At 43.8% G+C, this 17,815-nt stretch overlaps 1 protein-coding gene across 3 annotated transcripts in view; it reads right to left on the reverse strand.

Annotated features, from left to right (window-relative positions):
* The window catches only part of tnrc18 (trinucleotide repeat containing 18), a 52,737-nt gene that overhangs the window by 20 nt on the left and 34,902 nt on the right, over positions 1-17,815 (reverse strand). For all 3 annotated transcript variants that reach the window (XM_042391854.1, XM_042391856.1, XM_042391855.1), the window contains 13 exons: positions 16,879-17,061; positions 15,934-16,400; positions 15,315-15,449; positions 14,446-14,587; positions 14,233-14,350; positions 13,415-13,490; positions 12,943-13,051; positions 12,518-12,634; positions 11,442-11,591; positions 8,530-10,337; positions 8,181-8,417; positions 7,867-7,941; positions 1-3,997 (listed from right to left, as the gene is read on the reverse strand). The exon at positions 1-3,997 is cut by the window's left edge and continues 20 nt beyond it. In XM_042391854.1, coding sequence (XP_042247788.1) covers positions 3,791-3,997; positions 7,867-7,941; positions 8,181-8,417; positions 8,530-10,337; positions 11,442-11,591; positions 12,518-12,634; positions 12,943-13,051; positions 13,415-13,490; positions 14,233-14,350; positions 14,446-14,587; positions 15,315-15,449; positions 15,934-16,400; positions 16,879-17,061 — 3,824 coding nt within the window. In that variant the 3' untranslated portion in view covers positions 1-3,790. The remainder of the gene's footprint in view (positions 3,998-7,866; positions 7,942-8,180; positions 8,418-8,529; positions 10,338-11,441; positions 11,592-12,517; positions 12,635-12,942; positions 13,052-13,414; positions 13,491-14,232; positions 14,351-14,445; positions 14,588-15,314; positions 15,450-15,933; positions 16,401-16,878; positions 17,062-17,815) is intronic.

Below are 17,815 nucleotides of genomic sequence, written 5' to 3' on the forward strand. Positions count from 1 at the left end.
GATTAACTATAAAATATTGAGTTACTAAAACAATTTGAAAGAAACACTGATAAACGTGGTTGCTGTCTGTAAAAAAAAAAAGAAAAAAAAACCTTACACATACAGTATAGAGCGACAGAATATATCTGGTTTCAGATTTATCTCTAAAATGTATTCTTTTGCATTTTTTACAAGATTAGACATGTGTACAAAGTATATTCTGATAGCTTTTTCTCCCCTCGACTGTGAAGGATCATTTACAAAACTTAGATGATTTTTCTATTTATTTTCAAAATAATCTTTTTTTTGTGTGTGTGTCTGTAACAGGACGATAACGATACTGAAGGAACAGCAGACGAAGAACCAGCCTCCAGTCCACCTCTCTCTCTCTCTCTCTCATTCTCTCTTTTGCTCTCTCTCCCATTCCTCTCTCTCTCTCTAGCAGCTAGCTCCCAGTGCCTTTCAGCAGTATTGCTTAAGAGGCGTGGACGATTGTTCAGAGAGGGGAAGCAAGGGGAAAAAAAAATGACAGAAACATGCAAAAGAAAAAAAAAAATACAGAGATGTATATTAAAAAAAAAAATCACAGCAAAAACAAAATTAAAAACACATAAATGGTGATAAAAGGAACATAAAGCCAGGTTCTTAAAACACATGACACCAAAAGAAAATGAAGGCAAAACGGGGAATAAGTGTGTGTGTGTGTGTGTGTGTGTGTGTATGTGTGTGTGTGTTGGACCCTGTAAGAAGGCCTAAGGCTGGGCTTTGGATGGAGATAGGGGGGCAAATAGAGATTGGAAGGCAATAACACACACCTTCAAGGGTTACCAAAGGTGTGTAAGAGTGTGTGTGTGTGTGTATGTGGTAATACCAAGGGATAAGAGTGTGATGTCTTATCAGTCTGTCTCTCTCTCACACTCACACACACACACACACACGCTCTCACACACACACACACACACAGAAAAAAAGTGCTTTAGCAGCTCCAGGGGTAAACAAACATTCATAACGGGCACTTTAACTTGTTCACTCTGCAAACACCTGTACGACCTGTGTATCCATTACACCGGGGATCCATTTTGGCTGGCTGTCAGTCTGGCTGTCAGTCAAAACTTTTGAACTTTTGTCTGCAGGAAAGTGAGTTTACGGGAGGGATCGTCTGTCGGGTGTCAGCCCGAGGGAGCCGACCTAAGAGCAGCAGCTTGAGGGGCAGGCGGGGGCTTTAAAAGATAAAATTCTCTGGCATCAATTGATCGATCGATTCATTCAGGTTGAAATCTACACAAAAAAAAAATCTCAGACAACAGTACACATAGTGACTCTGTACCTGGTCAAACCTCTTTAAACGGGCTTTCAATATTAACAGACTAGCAGCACATTATCAAGCTTAACTACTACACTGATGCTTTTTTTTTGTCATTTATCGGGAAAACGTGACATTAACATCTCGGGTTGTCCTCCAGATGTCACTCAGCCACCTCAGAGTGAGTAGAAATAATAAAAAAATCTGACAAAACCAAAAGATCTCGAGAGAGTAGAAAATATTAAACCTATTGAATATCAACAAGACAATCTGCAATCTCTGCAGCAAGGCAGAGAGAGGGCAACATGGTAAGAAACATACAAGAAAATCAACATGATAATCACAGGTATATACAGTATACTACATACAGTATATACTGCATCTAGATGCTGATATATCTGATACACGCACTATACACAATATACGGGGGCTTGTTTTAACTACAAATCACAAAGAAGATAGGTGTTTCCCTACGTCAGCAGACTGGGGAGAATACCAATCAGATTCCTCCTCGGCGCCTTTATAATGGTGGGAGTAGGAGGAGGGCGGGACCTAAGAGAGATTTGGCGAATCATCATCATAAGGCCTGGGAGAGTAAGGCCGCCCAAACGCTCACAACCCTGAGCACAACATTCAACAGTCTCACCCTAAAAACGGTCAAACTAGGCACATAGAAATTATTCATAAGCAGCTAAAAGAAAGCCGAAAAGCAGAACATGTGAAAGGGACGTGGTCCATGTGTTCGTTTATATCTGTGTCTAAAGGGGGCGAAGGGCATCGCTGGCATGCAGAGGAGAGGCAGCGAAAGCGGTGGGAGGAAGGGGGTTTTTAGTAAATACTCTAAGGAAGACATACAAGACCTCCCAGTCGCAGAGTCTCCTCTGCAGCGGAGCTCATTCAAAGTGCACTCATGTCAGAAATACAACTGATTGCTTGGAGGGTAGAAATGTGATCAAAGGGGGGATAACATCCATAAAACAGCAGAAGCAAAAGAAAAAAAAAAAAAAAAACATCTAACACAGGACACATAGAGGTTGCAAACACTGCAGCCAAACTGTGGAAAAGGACTGTTAAAATTGAATGATACTGATCTAATCAGTGCTGGCAGATTCATACTGTGCATCAGTGCCATGACCTTGATGCGTCTTGGACTGACTGCAGCGTTTACAACCGTGAAAACACCTTTTTTTTTTAAAAAAAAGGAAAAATCCACCCTCACTGTTAATACATCAGCTTGTGTTTGTCAGTACATTCCAGGAGTTAGTTTGTGATAAAGTGTTGACTTTACTCTGTTATCATTTCTTCTTACAAAAACTGTCCTACGTTACCCAGAATACCTCTCAACACCCTCCAGACAACGTATCTCGTATCGAGGCTTCTGCCAGGATCTATTTCTCCCTGTATAGTTGTAGCAAAACAGACAAACAACAAAACGCAAGATGCATCAACAGCATCTTCTTTTTTACATCATAGTGTTTAAGTGTTGTTAGGGTGGATTTTTCCTTTAAGAGAAGGAACTCAAAGATGAAAATGGGAAGTGCTTTTAATAGTACAAGATTCCTTCCTCTCTCTTTAGCCTGAGTCTCTGAGGGAGTCAGAAGTTTTAGTAGCACACGGACAGGCTGCCTGCCCGAGGTTAGGATTGTCAAGGGGAATTGAGGGGGTTAAATTAAAGGAGTATAGACTTTAAGTGTTTTTGTTTTTTTTTAAGTGCTCTCTGTTGGACAGCAATGGAAGGAGTCTCTACCTCTCTCTCTCTCTCTCTTTCTCTCTGCGTCTGTCGCTCCTGCTGTTCTGTAGATACATTTATATGTCTGTAACATGTTCTATATGACTGTAACATGACTGTAACATCACCACGGCAACATCATAATCACAACATCACATCACCTGGCGTGTGTGCGTCTGTTTGACGGACAGACACCGGCGTCTCTCCTGTATCATCATTCACAGTTCATTAAAGCTTCTCGACGGTTTACCTCTTTAGAAAAAAGTACTCTGACATAAATCTATTACATGAAAATAAAACACTCATATTTTCCTCTATATAACTGTGTGTGTGTGTGTGTGTGTGTATTACATGGGGGTGAGTATTTACATTACATGTGTCTGTGCAGGTGTGGGTGTACACGTGTTTATGCAGGGTATATTTCCATGGAAAAAAGGAGACTGAAGTGCTCATGTGTGTTCTGAATCTTTCCCATGAACACAAGCAGAACAGTATATGTTGATGGAGTCTGTGTGTGCAAATGTTACAGGAGACGTTCAGGTTCCTTTTAATACTGTCTGTAGTGTCTCCTGTCTCTGTAGTAGTAGCTGTTCATGACAGTCTGTTTGAAGTGTATCATGCTGTTAGAGTCACGGCGGTGAAAGATCCATCATGAGTGAAGAGCAGTGATTAGACTTGGGGAGACCACGGGTCGGGTTTTGAGTCCTAGCGTGGTCCGAAGTTGTTGTGTCGTGTCGCGATTTGGTTTCAGAGACTCGTAGCCGGGGTTCTGGTTTTGTTCAGCAGATGACTGGGACTCCGTCGGTGTTGAAGATCATGCCGGTGGTGGGTTCGTAGGTGCCGGCCAGGTAGTAGAGATCTTCGCTGTCGGCGTAGCGGCGCGTGTGGGTCATCTGCTCGTACTCCTCCACGCTCACCACCAGGCACTTGTGACTGACCGTCTGCACGTCGTTCTCGTCGCTGTGAGACGACTGGTACAGGGCGCGCTGCGATAGAGACATACAAGTTGTTATTCTAAAACTATTGTATGTATTGTGCATGAAACATTTCATTCTTTTCTACACAACTGGACAATTAACTGCACATGTCCAAATGAGCCCAGAAATAGACAAAATCATCAGACAAAAAAAAAACATCAGACAAGCAAGAAAAATGATTGAATATATCAATTATCAATTCAATAATAAGGATTATAATATAATTAATCTTTCTATTTCAACTCCTTAAATTAACACATGGAACAAGTCTCAATAAAAAACTGTTTCAAGACAAAAGTCTAAAAAACTAAACATCACAACACACCAAATTGCATTCCATTGTGGTTGTTCAGGTCAGTTAATTAACGTTAGGGTTATTGGTCATGTGTTTTTTTTAGTAGTTTATTAAAACCTGCCTTCCTGGGTGCTTCAATGATCCACATCGTGATGGCTCTACACACTACACATCTGCACACTGCATCTGTTCTGGGTTTTGGTTTAACTAGATAACCCCTACTAATCTGCCTGCTAGTGTGACTATGTTGATCTCTCAGATCATTTATTTGTGAATACGGACAATTTGGTTGTTTACTATAACAGATATTGCTAATGAAACCCATTAGACTGCATGCCAACCTCTCCTCTACTGAGCCATGAGAGCCTGGCATGCTTCTCTCTGTACTCTGCCTCACACCTAAAGGACAGGGCAGTGCGAGCCTTGCAGCTTTATTCTGAGCTATTTGGAGCTTACACAGATCTTTTTTGGCTGCAGCTGACCAGACTGCTGAGCAGTATTCAAGGTGAGATAAAACAGGTGCCTGTGTCACTAGCACTCTAGAGGCACGGATAAGAAAAGAGGAACATATTCTGATGCATGATATCCTCCTCCAACCATTTTCTTAATAATATTTTTAATATGTTTCTCTCGTAATTGCTGCCAATCGAGTGTGACACCAAGCAAATTTGCCTCTTGAACCCGTTTAATATCCGAGCCTTTGAGTGACAGGCACAGCTGATTATCATTATTAGTGGCATGTTTGACCCTGAACATCATACTTTTGGTTTTTGTCTATTCTCACGTATCCAGTCAAGTAATTATTGCAGTTCAGATTGAAGTGTGTTCTTTAACTCAGTTATGATTGCATGTTATTTCATGCAAAATTTATAGTTGTATCATCCGATAATAGAGCAGCACTGCACTTATCCAAAACATATGGCATGTCATTGGTGAATCTTGAAGAGTAGCAGCCCGAGGCAACTCCCCTGGAACACGCTGCACTGTAAGCGTTTAGCGGTGGACAAAATACCATTAATAACCACAGACTGCATCCTATTGGATAAGTAGCTATTCATCCAATTGATTGTTGTTGGACTAAAGCCATACGCAGTTAGTTTCATTAATAATAATCTATGGTCTAAGATATCAAATGCAACACTAAAGTCAAGTAATACAGTTACGAATGTTCTTTTCTTGTCAGTAGAAGAAAACCATTTGTCGATCATCTCTGTCAGTGCCGTGTGTGTAGAGTGATCTGCCTTATAGGTAGGCTGGAAATCAGAGTTTAATTCATTAAGTGAAAAATAGTGTAGTATCTGTTCAAGGACAACTTTTTCCATTAGCTTGCTCCACACTGGAAGAATACTAATGGGTCAGCTATTGGCAGCTGAGAAACTCTCCCGTTTGTTTTTCAGAAGAGGAACAACCTTGGCAGATTTCTAATCCTGGGGGATTAACCCCTCCTTCACACTCAAGTTGAAAATATGACATATTGGCAATGAAATTATATTTGAAACAACTTTGAAGAGCTGTCCATCTAGATTATCCTTATCAGTTGGTTTATTATTGTTTAGTCCCGCAAGTAGTTTTTCCACATTTCCCATTTTTATTAGTCTGAACTCAAAAATACATTGTTTGTTTCTCACGACAGAATTGGTTATTATTTGGAACGACATACCTCCCCCACTAGGGAAACCCATTTTCTTTCTTAACTTATCAACTTTGTCCACAAAATGAGCATTGAAATGGTTTGCAACGTTCTTTGCTTTTGTTGAGAAAATCCCATTAACCTCAATGAAAGAAGGTGCATTATTCTTGGCTCTGCCCGTTACTTCATTCAGGGTTTTCCAAAGTTTGTTACCATCATTCTTCCTCTCCGTGATAAAATGCTTCTTCTTTCCGTTTAACTTTGTAACTTTATTTCTCATTACACAGTCAATTTGCCACTTTTCAGTTCCTTTAGAATCTACTGAAGCTTTTTTTTTAGCTCGTCTCTTTTATGCATAAACTCCCTCAGTTCTTCATCAATCCATGATGCTGTATTACATCTTACTGTAAATGTTGTTAATGAGACATGTTGATCAGCCATGGAGAGAAATAGTTCAGTAAATAACTTTTGGCTTTTTCCACCTCATTTAATGCCAACACTTGGTTCCACTCAACACTCTCTATATCTCTAACAAAATCATTTTCACAAAATCTTCCACATGACCTCTTATACCTCATACTTCAGGTCCTGCTTTGGGAGCTGTGGTTTTTCTGACTACAGTCTCAATATTATGCTCACTAAACCCTACAGGGACAGATGCTGCTTTAGAGCATAATTTGACGTTATTAGTAAATATGTGGTCAATACAGGTGCAGATGTTCGCTCAGAATAATCGCAATACACTCTGACTGACTTCTTCACCATCTGAGTTAATTACGACTGAGTGCACTGCTGTTCAACTTTTTTTCTAAGTTGGCATGAATCCGACAGCCAATCTATATTCAAGTCACCAAGGACAAATATTTCTTTACTGATATCAGCTACCTTCATCAGCACAGAACATAATTCTTCTACATATTGGACACTTGCACTTGGGAGCCTTTAGACACAGCCAACAAAAATCTGTTTACAGTGAGCAAGATGGACCTCCGACCAAAGAGCCTCAGTACTAGGAACCATCAGGTCCAGTCTAACCTTGGTGGGAATATGGCTTGATATTTTCACTATTAATTAAGCTATTATAGATATTTCATTAACTTTATTTCTTTAACTCCTGACATTAATATGAGCTATTTATTTATAATTTTTTTCAGTGGATTCGGTATCATGCTTTTCCAACTTCATATTAACCAATGATCCAGCACAGTTTATATGGTTGATTGGGGGCTTTCTCTCTGCTCAGTCACTGCTCCTTGGCCTCACAATTAGGTGGTCGTAGCTGATGATAGCAGAATCTCCTCCTGCCTCCTTCATTGCAGGTAGTAGCTCAGCTCTTCTCTTCCTCACTCATTCAGAAAAATCCTTGCTGATGTAAACTGAAGTGTTCTTCAGGTTAGATCTTGCCCTGGCCAGGATTAGCAGTTTGTCCTTAAAACGCAACAGCTTGATCACCACTGATCCCGGCCTTTCACCTTCACCTCTGAACTTTCCATTCTTGTGAGCTCTCTGTTTCCACGGAGGCATCCAGCTTAAAGGACGACTCCGCCTGCATTCCTTTCCAGGTTTTTCCAAATGGAAACGCCCACTCAACCGCAAAAAGCAGTGATGTAGGTTAGAGCCAGAGTGCTGAGGTTTATTTAAAAATGACTTCTAGTTCGTTTAAGTCTTGTCACACTGTTTGTCTTCCTCTCATTATTATTATCATAATTTTTCTCTGGCCAGGGGATGTCACTGAGGAACTCCTGCCCTCTTGCCTCAAACATGGATTTATATATATATATATATATATGCACTCTATTCAACTAATAGTTTACTGATGTATTTTGTTGTCTGATAACATTTACTACATTTAATCAGTAAACCATATTGGCCACACTCCTGTTAGTCTATTGTATAGTTAGAATAAAAAGGGGTTTGAACACCACAGGTAAAATAATTGATTTTTTCCCTCACCTCCATGAAGTCTTTCCTCTGAATAGAAGAGTGCAGAGCTGCTGGTAAAGACTGACCGCACATCTGATCCCAGTTCTGAAGACGAAACAAGTTTTACATTTAGGAAAAAGCTTCAAACTTACAAAACACACAATGTATTCAGTCTGGTAAAAAAAAATGTCTATGACTTAATGGCTATGAATGAATCTGGTGTACACAACTATATAGTCTGTTCATAATATACCAGTAATTTCTTCATAACCGCTCTGCTTAGTTACATTTAATTCACAGTTTGACCTTCTTTTGACCCAAAGTTAAAAACTTCAGGCTCTTACCTTCTTGTCAGTGAGTTTCTTGCCAGGATTTGTCTCCTCTGGATGATAGAACCAGTTGACCCTGACCACCATGTTGCTGCCCCAGGACTCCCACATGCTCTGGATGCGGCCAATAAAGGGTAGGTTTGGCCGCCCGGCGGACAGGAAGACAGCACAGTCACCGATGCGGATCATCTCTCGGCCACGCACAATAGCTTTATAGAAGAGCTTCTTAGCCTTGCCCTTCATACCACGTCTCTGGGGATCAGAGGAGCACAGAGTGAAATGAGGGATAAATATGGATGAATGCAGTGTCTCTCAAAATGACGACCGCAGTTTTTTACTAATTACATGAGATTTCTCTCCTCACCTGAGTGGGTTTCCCAAACCACTTCCAGAGCTGTCTGGCTGGGAGGAAAGCAGAAATTTTGGGCCTGTTCTCCACACTGGGAAGCCTCTGGCGTTTGGCCAGCTCCTTGGTTGTGGGGAGGTGTACCCCTTCTCTCCGCTTCGGTCTCCCCACCTTCCCCTCTCCTCCGCTGGGCTTCGGTTTTGGAGGACGGCCCCTTTGCCCGGAGCCTTTTCCGGTGGCTGGTTTAGCAGGTTTAGCCGGAGCAGGAGCAGCAGGAGTCGGAGATGTTGAGGGGGAGGGAGATCGAGAGAGAGGAGACGGCTCTTCTTCTTCCTCCACTTTTACCTCCACCTCCTTCTTCACCTCCTCTTCTTCTTCTTCTTCATCCTCATCATCGTCATCTTCTTTCGTCTCTTCTTTTGGCTTGTCTTGTGCTGGAGGTGGGGAGACGGGGCCTGGTGGAGGAGTAGGGGTCCTCTCTTCATCTGAGCTGCAGGACGAGTCATCAGTAGAGGAAGAGGACGATGAAGACGACGACGATGAAGAAGATGAGGAAGAACCGGAGCAGGATGAAGAAGAGGAAGAGCAGCTGGAGGTGCATTTCTTCTTTTGCTTCATCTTCCCTTTCTCCGCTTCTTCCTCCGACTCTGAGCTGCTGCTACTCTGAGATTCCTCTTTCATCTTTCTCTCCTCTCTCTTCTCCACCTCCTTTCTCTCCTCTTTTTTACCCTTCTCCTCTCTTGTGTCCATCTCCTGTCCTCTACCACCACTTCCACGACTTTCTGCCTTCTCTTTAGCCGACATCGCTGCTTTGTAGCTGGAGTCTTTCTCTGGCACACCACTCTCTCTGTCTGGAGCTCTCAGCTTAGCTTTTAGCAGTTTCTGATTGGCTGTGGCCGTGGCTGTGGCGATGGGGGTGTGATCTCGTCGGACTCCCCGACCCTCCAGCAACATCAGAGCCTTGGTCTTCTTGGTCTTGGGAGACGTCACGCCTTCATGGTCAAGCTTCACGAGGGGCTCTGCGGATGGGGGCTTCCGTCGCACCACAGAGCCAATATCACTCTGCCCCGAACTGGGCTTGGGCCTGGAGATGGAGCTGGAGCTGGATCTGGAGGACAGCTGGTCGGACGGCATCTTCAGCTTAGGCCTGGGGGCAGATGATGATGACAGTGAGGATGATGATGACGGTCTGGGAGTCAGCGAAGAGCTGGATTTGCTTGTTGACAGCCTGGAGATGGGGCTGGGTATGAGTCCAGAGCTGAGGCTGGGTCTGGAGCTGCTGTGATGTTCCGAGGAGGATTTGGTTTTGGGTGTGGAAGCAGAAGAGGGTCTAGGTGTAGATGAAGCACTGGGCTTTGATGCAGTAGATGATGCCATACTGGGCCTGGACATCGGTCTGTTGGTGGTGGGACTTACGTTGCAGTTATTCTCTCTTTCTCTGCGCTGGCTGTTGTATGAACTGAGGTTGGGCTCGCTGTACAGATCCACAGTCAGGACCTTTCCATAGGTGGAGGGGTAGAGGGAAGGAGCGAGAGTACGGGCTGGTTTCGCAGTAGAAGTCTGAGAGACTGAGCTGCTCTTCCTGGGCACTGGGTTGGGGAGGGTGGGGCTACTTGCGGGGGACGTGGTGGAGCTCTTGCGGCCTGGTTTTGCCTGGGTTCCCATTGTTGGCCGGGATGCAGGCCGGGGCTTATCTTGAGCTGCTTTCTGGACAGAGGAGGTCCTGTCCTGGACAGGCTTGGTTGTAGCCTGTGGTCTCTCTGCTGGCTGGGTGGAAGAAGATGGAGGTTCAGCTTTGTCTCGGCCATCTGGATTCGTGGAGGTCTCTGGTAAAGGAAAAACAATACAGAAGTTTGGCCCAAGTACACTGTAAATGGGTTTTACACTGGATATGCTGACGCTTTCATTGTGCGGCTTCATGATTTTTGTGGTCTGCAGCCTCACGTGCTGAGAACAGTAGACAAATCAGCAAGGATACAATTCAGAAATGAAAACAGTGCATTTAGGAACTGCTTAGCCAGTAGAAACAAGGCCGGCGTCAGCAAATCAGACATGCAACATACCATATATTACAGCAAGAATAACAGACTTAGAGCACTATGGAACAACAAAGAGGCTGTTCGAGCAAATTCATTAAACTGATAGAGATGACAGCGATGGTCAAATATCAGATGTTTGATCAAAGACTTTTCCGATCCTTGAGCTATTTTTTTAAAAGACAAAAACCCCCAAAGGAACATGACAAAAATATGTTTGATTTTTACTTCTTTAGTGGTCTTTATGCTAAACATGTAAAATAACGACAGCAACAAACTGCATGTAACTGATTTCTATCATTATTCCTGCTACCAAACACAAATGAGAGACTTTTTCAACCGTCTTAAATGGATAAGTAAGGCAGTCAGGGGAGAAACTGTGCACTTCCATGATGAGCACCGAGCCAAATAATGTGAAATCCATCTCTTTTTTATGACGTTATGCAGACACATTTGGCTCCGGAGTACGAGGAGATGTCCTTTACTGGTCCCGTGGAATTACTCAAAGAAGAAAGAAGGCAGCATAGCTCAAATAAAGGCAAAAGTGATGGCAGCGCTTAATGCACAGAGCACTAGTTTTATTTTAAGCACTCCCTCCATTATTTTTACCTCCTGTGGGAAGCATTACATTCTTTTTCTTAAGAGATTTATCAAGTTTGGTCCAATTATTATACTACCAATTATTTCACTGACACATTCAAGTAGACATCAAGTAGAATTAGAGTCAGAAGATAGTATCGATTAGTAGGATAAGCAGCTGGTTAGTATAAAAATTAGTAAGCAGAGTAATGATGATACTAAACTACATTTTCCAGGCCAAATGAAGTGACAAAAGACTTTTATTACTCAATGAATCCATCCATCTCTCCTGAGGAAGCAGTTGGTTTATCTCACCTGGTTTGGGTTTGGGTTTGCGACCAGGTTTTCCTTTGATCTTTGGAGTTTCGTCCGGCTTCGGTCCTGCCTCTTTGCCCTCTTTGCTGCATTTGCGGACTCTCCTCCTGGAGCAGCTGGCTACGAGCAGTGCAGGGGACGGCTCAGCGCCTGGACAGAAGCAGAGTTCACACTTAACCTACGTGCTCCTCATGCCTTCTTCAAGACTGCAGGAAATCTCAGCTTTTTAAACTTCTCAACAAGAATAAAAAAAAAACCAAAACACCTGAATGAAAGCGTGTTGTTGTCTGTTACCTGCAAAGTTTCCACCTCTTAAAGGCAGCCAACATGGTCGACTATTCAGGACTATTACTGTGTCTTTTTGACTGTGTGCACTCTACAGTGTTCTTTCCCCCACAAAGCCTCAACATCAAGCATGCTGGACGCAACTTGCTTACAAAAAGGAAAATATTTATTCAAGCTCCTGGTGTGCAGAAATCACACAAGTACACATGAAGCCAAAGACTGTAATGCAACATGCAGACAGACAATGTGCGTCAAGCTCTTCTGCAGGCAGCATTCAATATTTTCATTTTTGGAAGCTAAGTGCTTCTGGTTGTTTCTCTCCTTTTGGAAGCCCTATTTTCCTCTCTGTATGTGATGTGGACACTCACGAAGCCCAGATCAGGCTTTAGTCCTGGAAAACACATCCACTTAGGTACAACTACACACACACGCACGCACACACACACACCAGTGTAAAGAATAGAGATGTACCGGAATATCTGTAAGTTAGCAGCACTCTACTGGGAAAACACTTATGCACTTATGCTAAAACCATCAACACACACACACACGCAGAGCAACAAACATGATCCAAGGCCTGCACGCATACACACACACACAAACACACAAGGTAAATATATCATGGTTTGCGTGTGTGTGTGTGTGTATGTGTTTGGGGGCAGGTTTATTCTCTCTTCTCCTTCCTTGTTTCAACAGAGAACTGAGAGTGGAAACAGGAAAAATCTAATGAGGTCATGACTGGCTGATATGTCACTGTATGTGTGTGTGTGCATGTGCGTGTGTGTGCTCACAGTGGATCTTGTAGTCTGGCGGCAGCAGTCTGATGTGGGAGAGGGGGATGCGGCCTGTGTCGCCATCGTCAAACTCCACCGTGATGAGATCATCGTTCTCGTCGACATCCGAACTTCCTGTTAATATGCAAAAATAACAAGTTCACAAATCAGTGTTGGTGTTTGTGTTTTGATTTGAGCAGCTGCATCACACCCACTCACTCTTAATCACTCTCAACTTCCGCATTCAACCTCCATGACTTTAAAGTGTTCAATAAGAACAGAACAGTGATGTTTCCATTACCATCAGATTCCTCAAGATTATAGAATCACTGAAGGAGCAGCTCTGTTAAGATCTTTTATATTTATTTGTCCTGCCAGTTACAATTAAATTGTCTTGTACCATGTAAGTGGTGGGTGTATGTGTTTGCGTGCTGCTGTTGTACCGTTGACAACGGTGCCAGGGTAAAGGCAGCGGTACTGCTGGCTCCAGTAGGCAGCGATGCGGGTGCCCTCTGGGAGATAGCGCACGGATGGAGGCTTCACATCGATGATCTGCACACACAGGATAAAGCACTCTTAATTGTCAACATAACACAGCATCAGCCACTCACACACGCTAAGGGCCTCGGAGTACTTCGCACAAAGTGTGCATCGGCTCGTCAAACAGAGCCCGATTTATTTCATCAAGACTACAAAAAACGTGCAAAAGACGAATAAAGAGTCGATGTAGCAAGACCAGGGAGGCAACCAGGACATCATAGTTTGTTTCAAGCGTACTAGACCCTTAACTTTCACTTTACACCCTGCACTTTTCTAACTGCTAAGTGGCTCCTATCTCAAGTATCACCAGAAATAGGGAGAGCTGTAGAGCATTTAGTCTTACATAAACACAGAGATTTCATCCAGTTTACTCACAGCCTCCTGCAGCAGTTGTTCCAAGCAGTAGATGTGTGGTCGGTTCCCCCTCTCGCCCTCCACCACCACGCTGTATCTGCAGGAAGGGATTATGGGAAGAGCTTTCATCAGCTTTCTTTGCAGTAGTCTCTTTGCCAGACATACATTACCTTGATTCTGACTGATTTAATATGAAGCAGGCGGAGGAATGTGCTGCCTTTTACTATTAAAGTACTTTTGGCTCAGTTGTTGTCCAGCACAGAGCACAGCTTATACCCACATCCCCCTGGAATATTAATCCTGTCTGAACAGGGCTTTAGTCTATTTGTTTTCCTTTAATTAAGCCACTCTGGATTTGAGCGCCAGCTAAATGACCAAAAGTAGATCTAAATGTAACGCTTTGTGTTTTCATGTTTGCAAGTTTGTTCATGTGTGAAGGAATTGTTCATGAAATATTCACTTTATTACTGTGAGTTAGATGAGAAGATTGATACCGCTCTCATATCTGTCCAGTAAATATGGAGCTACAGCTAGTAGCAGTCGGTTAGCTTAGCTTAGCACAAAGAATAGAGACAGGTGGAAACAGCTAGCCTGGCTCCTCACTTAATAACATGTTATATCTTGTATGTTTAATCCATACAAAAACCCAAGTGTAAAAACAACAAGTTGTGGTTTTACTGGGTGTTATGAGCCAGACTATTTCCTGCAGGAAATCACTGCACCTGGTCGCCTTTAGTAGTGAAAATACATATTTGTTTGCACTATTAAAAGCTACAAGTCAATCTTTGTGCACCGGTCTTTGTACATCCTGAAGTTTAAACATCTGCTTGTGTACTCACATGTCAGGTGAGTGTACAGTGTTCACATGTCCTGCGTACAGCAGCTGGTCGTCCATCGGGATCAAAACTCTGAGTCCGTCCACCAGAGAATCCTTATCCAGCACACACTGCACTGGCGCTGAAAACAACACCGCATGCAAGCAGTTAATAAATATGCATTTCATTATTTAGCGTGTAAGCTCAGGTGTGTAAGTAGTGTCTGTGTGTACTGACCGGGTGTCGAGGATCTCTCTGACACGCTGTTGCTGCGCGGTGGGAGGAGCTCGTCTTCACTGAAGCTGCTGTCCTGGTTGGGCTCGAAGTCTTCATCTGCCGCCATGCTCTCCATCAGCCGGCTCACTGCTCCCCTGGAAGGCTGCAAGAACACACGCAAAAGCTTTAATTTCACTATACTAATTATTCATTTAGGGGAAAAAAATGCAATTTGTTAGTTATATTTCAAAAGCAAAGATTCTTCCCTCAAAAACAGATGTTTTGCAAAATCAATAAGTGAAATCTGTCTCACAAACATGTGAACGTGGATTGAACCTGACTTTCTGCAAGGTGAATCTGCTACTTAAGTTTAATTTGTGGCAGCCCACAAAACTACCAGGCTGATACACCACAAGTTAACTTTTCAAAGTGAAACAGTAACATATTACAACAATTATACTGTTGAATACACAATCATTTCTGTTGATACGCACATCTTACCCACTGCCACCACCAGAAACAGCCCTACAAACACTTTAGCTACCTTTGGTGTTTCCAAAACAAACTCTTGAGAGTTCTGCCTGTTGGCAGATGGAGAGCAATGCAACACTTTGAAAGAAATCACACAATACAAGAGGTTTTCTTTTTCTCTCAGTAAACAAACGAGAGTGTTAATTACAACACGAGCAATCTTTTAATTTCTTGAAACGTATTGTTCCTCCATGCGTGTCTGCATGTGTCTAAGCATGTGTGTTTGTGCGGTCTAGAAAGTAATGATTGTGTGTGCACATTTATGCCTAATAACTAAAAATGTTCTGGTTTTTGTCCTTGCCAGGATAATTAAGTTTACATCGATAATGACTCTGCACCTCATCCATCATCCCACTGACCTCTCTGGCCTTGGTCTTGGCTTTTGGTTGGCTCTTGCGTGCCGGGCTGAGGCTCAGAGACACGGGGCTGTCTGTGATTGGACTGCACAGAGTGGACGGGCTCACAGGCAGAGGAGAGTCCTTCAGCTTCTTTTTCTGGTTTACAGAAGTCACAATACAGAGTTAAAAACATGCATATGAATGAATGAATGAATGACGGCGCTGAGGATCTGCTGGACAGATTTACATCTTTGCACATACACACACACACGCACACACACACACACACACACACACAAACGCACACACACAGAGGGTGGGATGCTGCCAGGCAGCCTGCAGTTGTCCTTTCTTGTCAGCAACACGACACAGACAGCAGGGGAGTGCTGCAGTGACTGAAGTAGTGGGAAACCCTGCTGGCACTCTGACACACACACTTAAACACACACTCTCACACACACAGACAGAGGTGTCAAGGGAGACAAAAGCTTGTGAGGGAACCAGAGTTTGAAGGAGGAGGAGAGGAGTAAAATGATGACAGGAAAGAAAGGGAAGATGAGGGGGAAAAAAGGCCAGAGCCTCTTTGTTTTTCAGGCTCGTCTCAGTTGGCGAGGAACAACCCGATGAATTATTGACTTACTTTCACCACATCTTTCCCCTCTCTGCTGGGCGGAGTGGGTTTCGGTCTGGAGGTGGGCTTCGGGGTGAGAGGTGGGGCTGAGCTGGAGGAAGAGGAGCTCTGACTGGTGGAAGCAGAGGTTGACACAGGCATCTGACTGGCTGAGGTGGTGGCGTCGTGGAGGAATATCCTCTCGCTGCGTCGTCGGTTCCAGCCCTCATCCTCGCTGAAGCCCCCGAACCCGGAGCTGCTGGCAAGGTCGAAGCTGAATCTCCGCGGCGACCGGGGCGAGGGGCGCGGTTTGGCCAGAGGCTTTTGTTTGACTGGCAGCGTTTCATCTCGCTTGGTGGGGCTGGTCTGGTCGATGCGGCGGGTTGCCGGGGGCAACAGGGGCAGCTCTGGGGCAGAGCGTTTGCCGTGCAGAAGAGAGGGGAACTTTCTCAGCCGCAAGTCCGAGCCGGAGTCTGACCACTCGCACTCTGACGAACCTGAAGGAGGAGAGGGTCACATGATATAAAGACTCTTCTTCCTATCTGACACACACACACACACACACACTCTCCCATAAACATGAAGCCAGTAATAAACTGAGGTGTTAGATTCTCTGAGATCAATAACCCTGTGAATAGGACTATTGATCAATTTGAGACTAATACATAATTCAAGACTGAATCATTACATGCACCCTGATGTGACAATTAGAAATGAATGAATATTTAACAATGAATCAATAACATAATTCTGAACAAATGCTCGGGCGCTGAACCTGCTCAACCACAAAAAAACACAATTATAGTCTGGAACGCTGTCAGGGGAACCTGTGAAATCAGTAACAGCAGAGTTTGTGCAGAACAGGACACACTTAAGATGTGTTTTTCTCTTTTTTGTTGCTACTTCTCAAGACTTTCTACAAAAATCTTCTCTTTATTTGCACACAACTCATTTGTGTCTGCTGTGTTTTTTTACCCAGAGTGCTTTGCCTGCTGCGGTGTTTGCCATCATGGAGGAGGCTCAAAGGTGCAGAGCTGACAGGGAGCGCGCTCGCCGCAAACCTGGCCAGCAGACCCAGTCCGCTCTCCTCGCAGCCACCGTCGTCCGAATCTGACTCCTCCTCGTTGTCTTCGTCGTCATCCTCGTCCTCAGAGGTTTCTGTTTCAGACAAAAGATTTTCAGCTCAGAGACGAATGTGGCTGCAGCGCAGGTCTGGGCCAAAGGTCAAATCACTTCCTATTGTTTCTACTGACTGCAGACACAGAGTACACCAGAGAGAAGATGAAGTAACAAAAGAAGAACCATCAAGATGCTAGTTATAGAGGCTGAATTAAGCCCTGCAGCCTCGACCTTACAATAACAGGTTGTCTACACGAGTACCCAGATATACACACACACACGCACACATACACACACAGATACACACACCCTAACATGTAGGCTGATCATTAACAACAGCAGAGAGAGGAGACAGACTGTCCAAACCACTGCAGCCTGCAACGCTGAGTAAGCAAGATACAGCAGGAAAAATTGCGATTTACAGCATACATGCATGTGAGTCGCGCACACACACACACACACACACACATACACACACACACACAGCTGCTGAGACCATATGAGCTGAAACTCTGACTCAGATATCATTTATTATTAAAAGATCCTTCAGAGAATGTGACAGAGAGAGAGAAGTGAAAAACTGCAATGACCAACTTCTTTCTCAAACTCTGACAAGCTAGTGGAGCACACAAAAAGGCAGCGGCACACATACACACACACACACATACTCTAGCATACTGCTGGTTAGCTGTGTGTTGCTGGCAGTTAGCAGTTAGGTCCAACAGATGAACAGGAGATGCATCTCCTCAGGGGTTAGGAGTGTTAACATTGAGGGTGGATGCACAGTACAGGG

This window comes from Thunnus maccoyii, chromosome 18 (genome assembly GCF_910596095.1).
Source record: "Thunnus maccoyii chromosome 18, fThuMac1.1, whole genome shotgun sequence".
In the NCBI taxonomy this organism is placed as follows: domain Eukaryota; kingdom Metazoa; phylum Chordata; class Actinopteri; order Scombriformes; family Scombridae; genus Thunnus; species Thunnus maccoyii.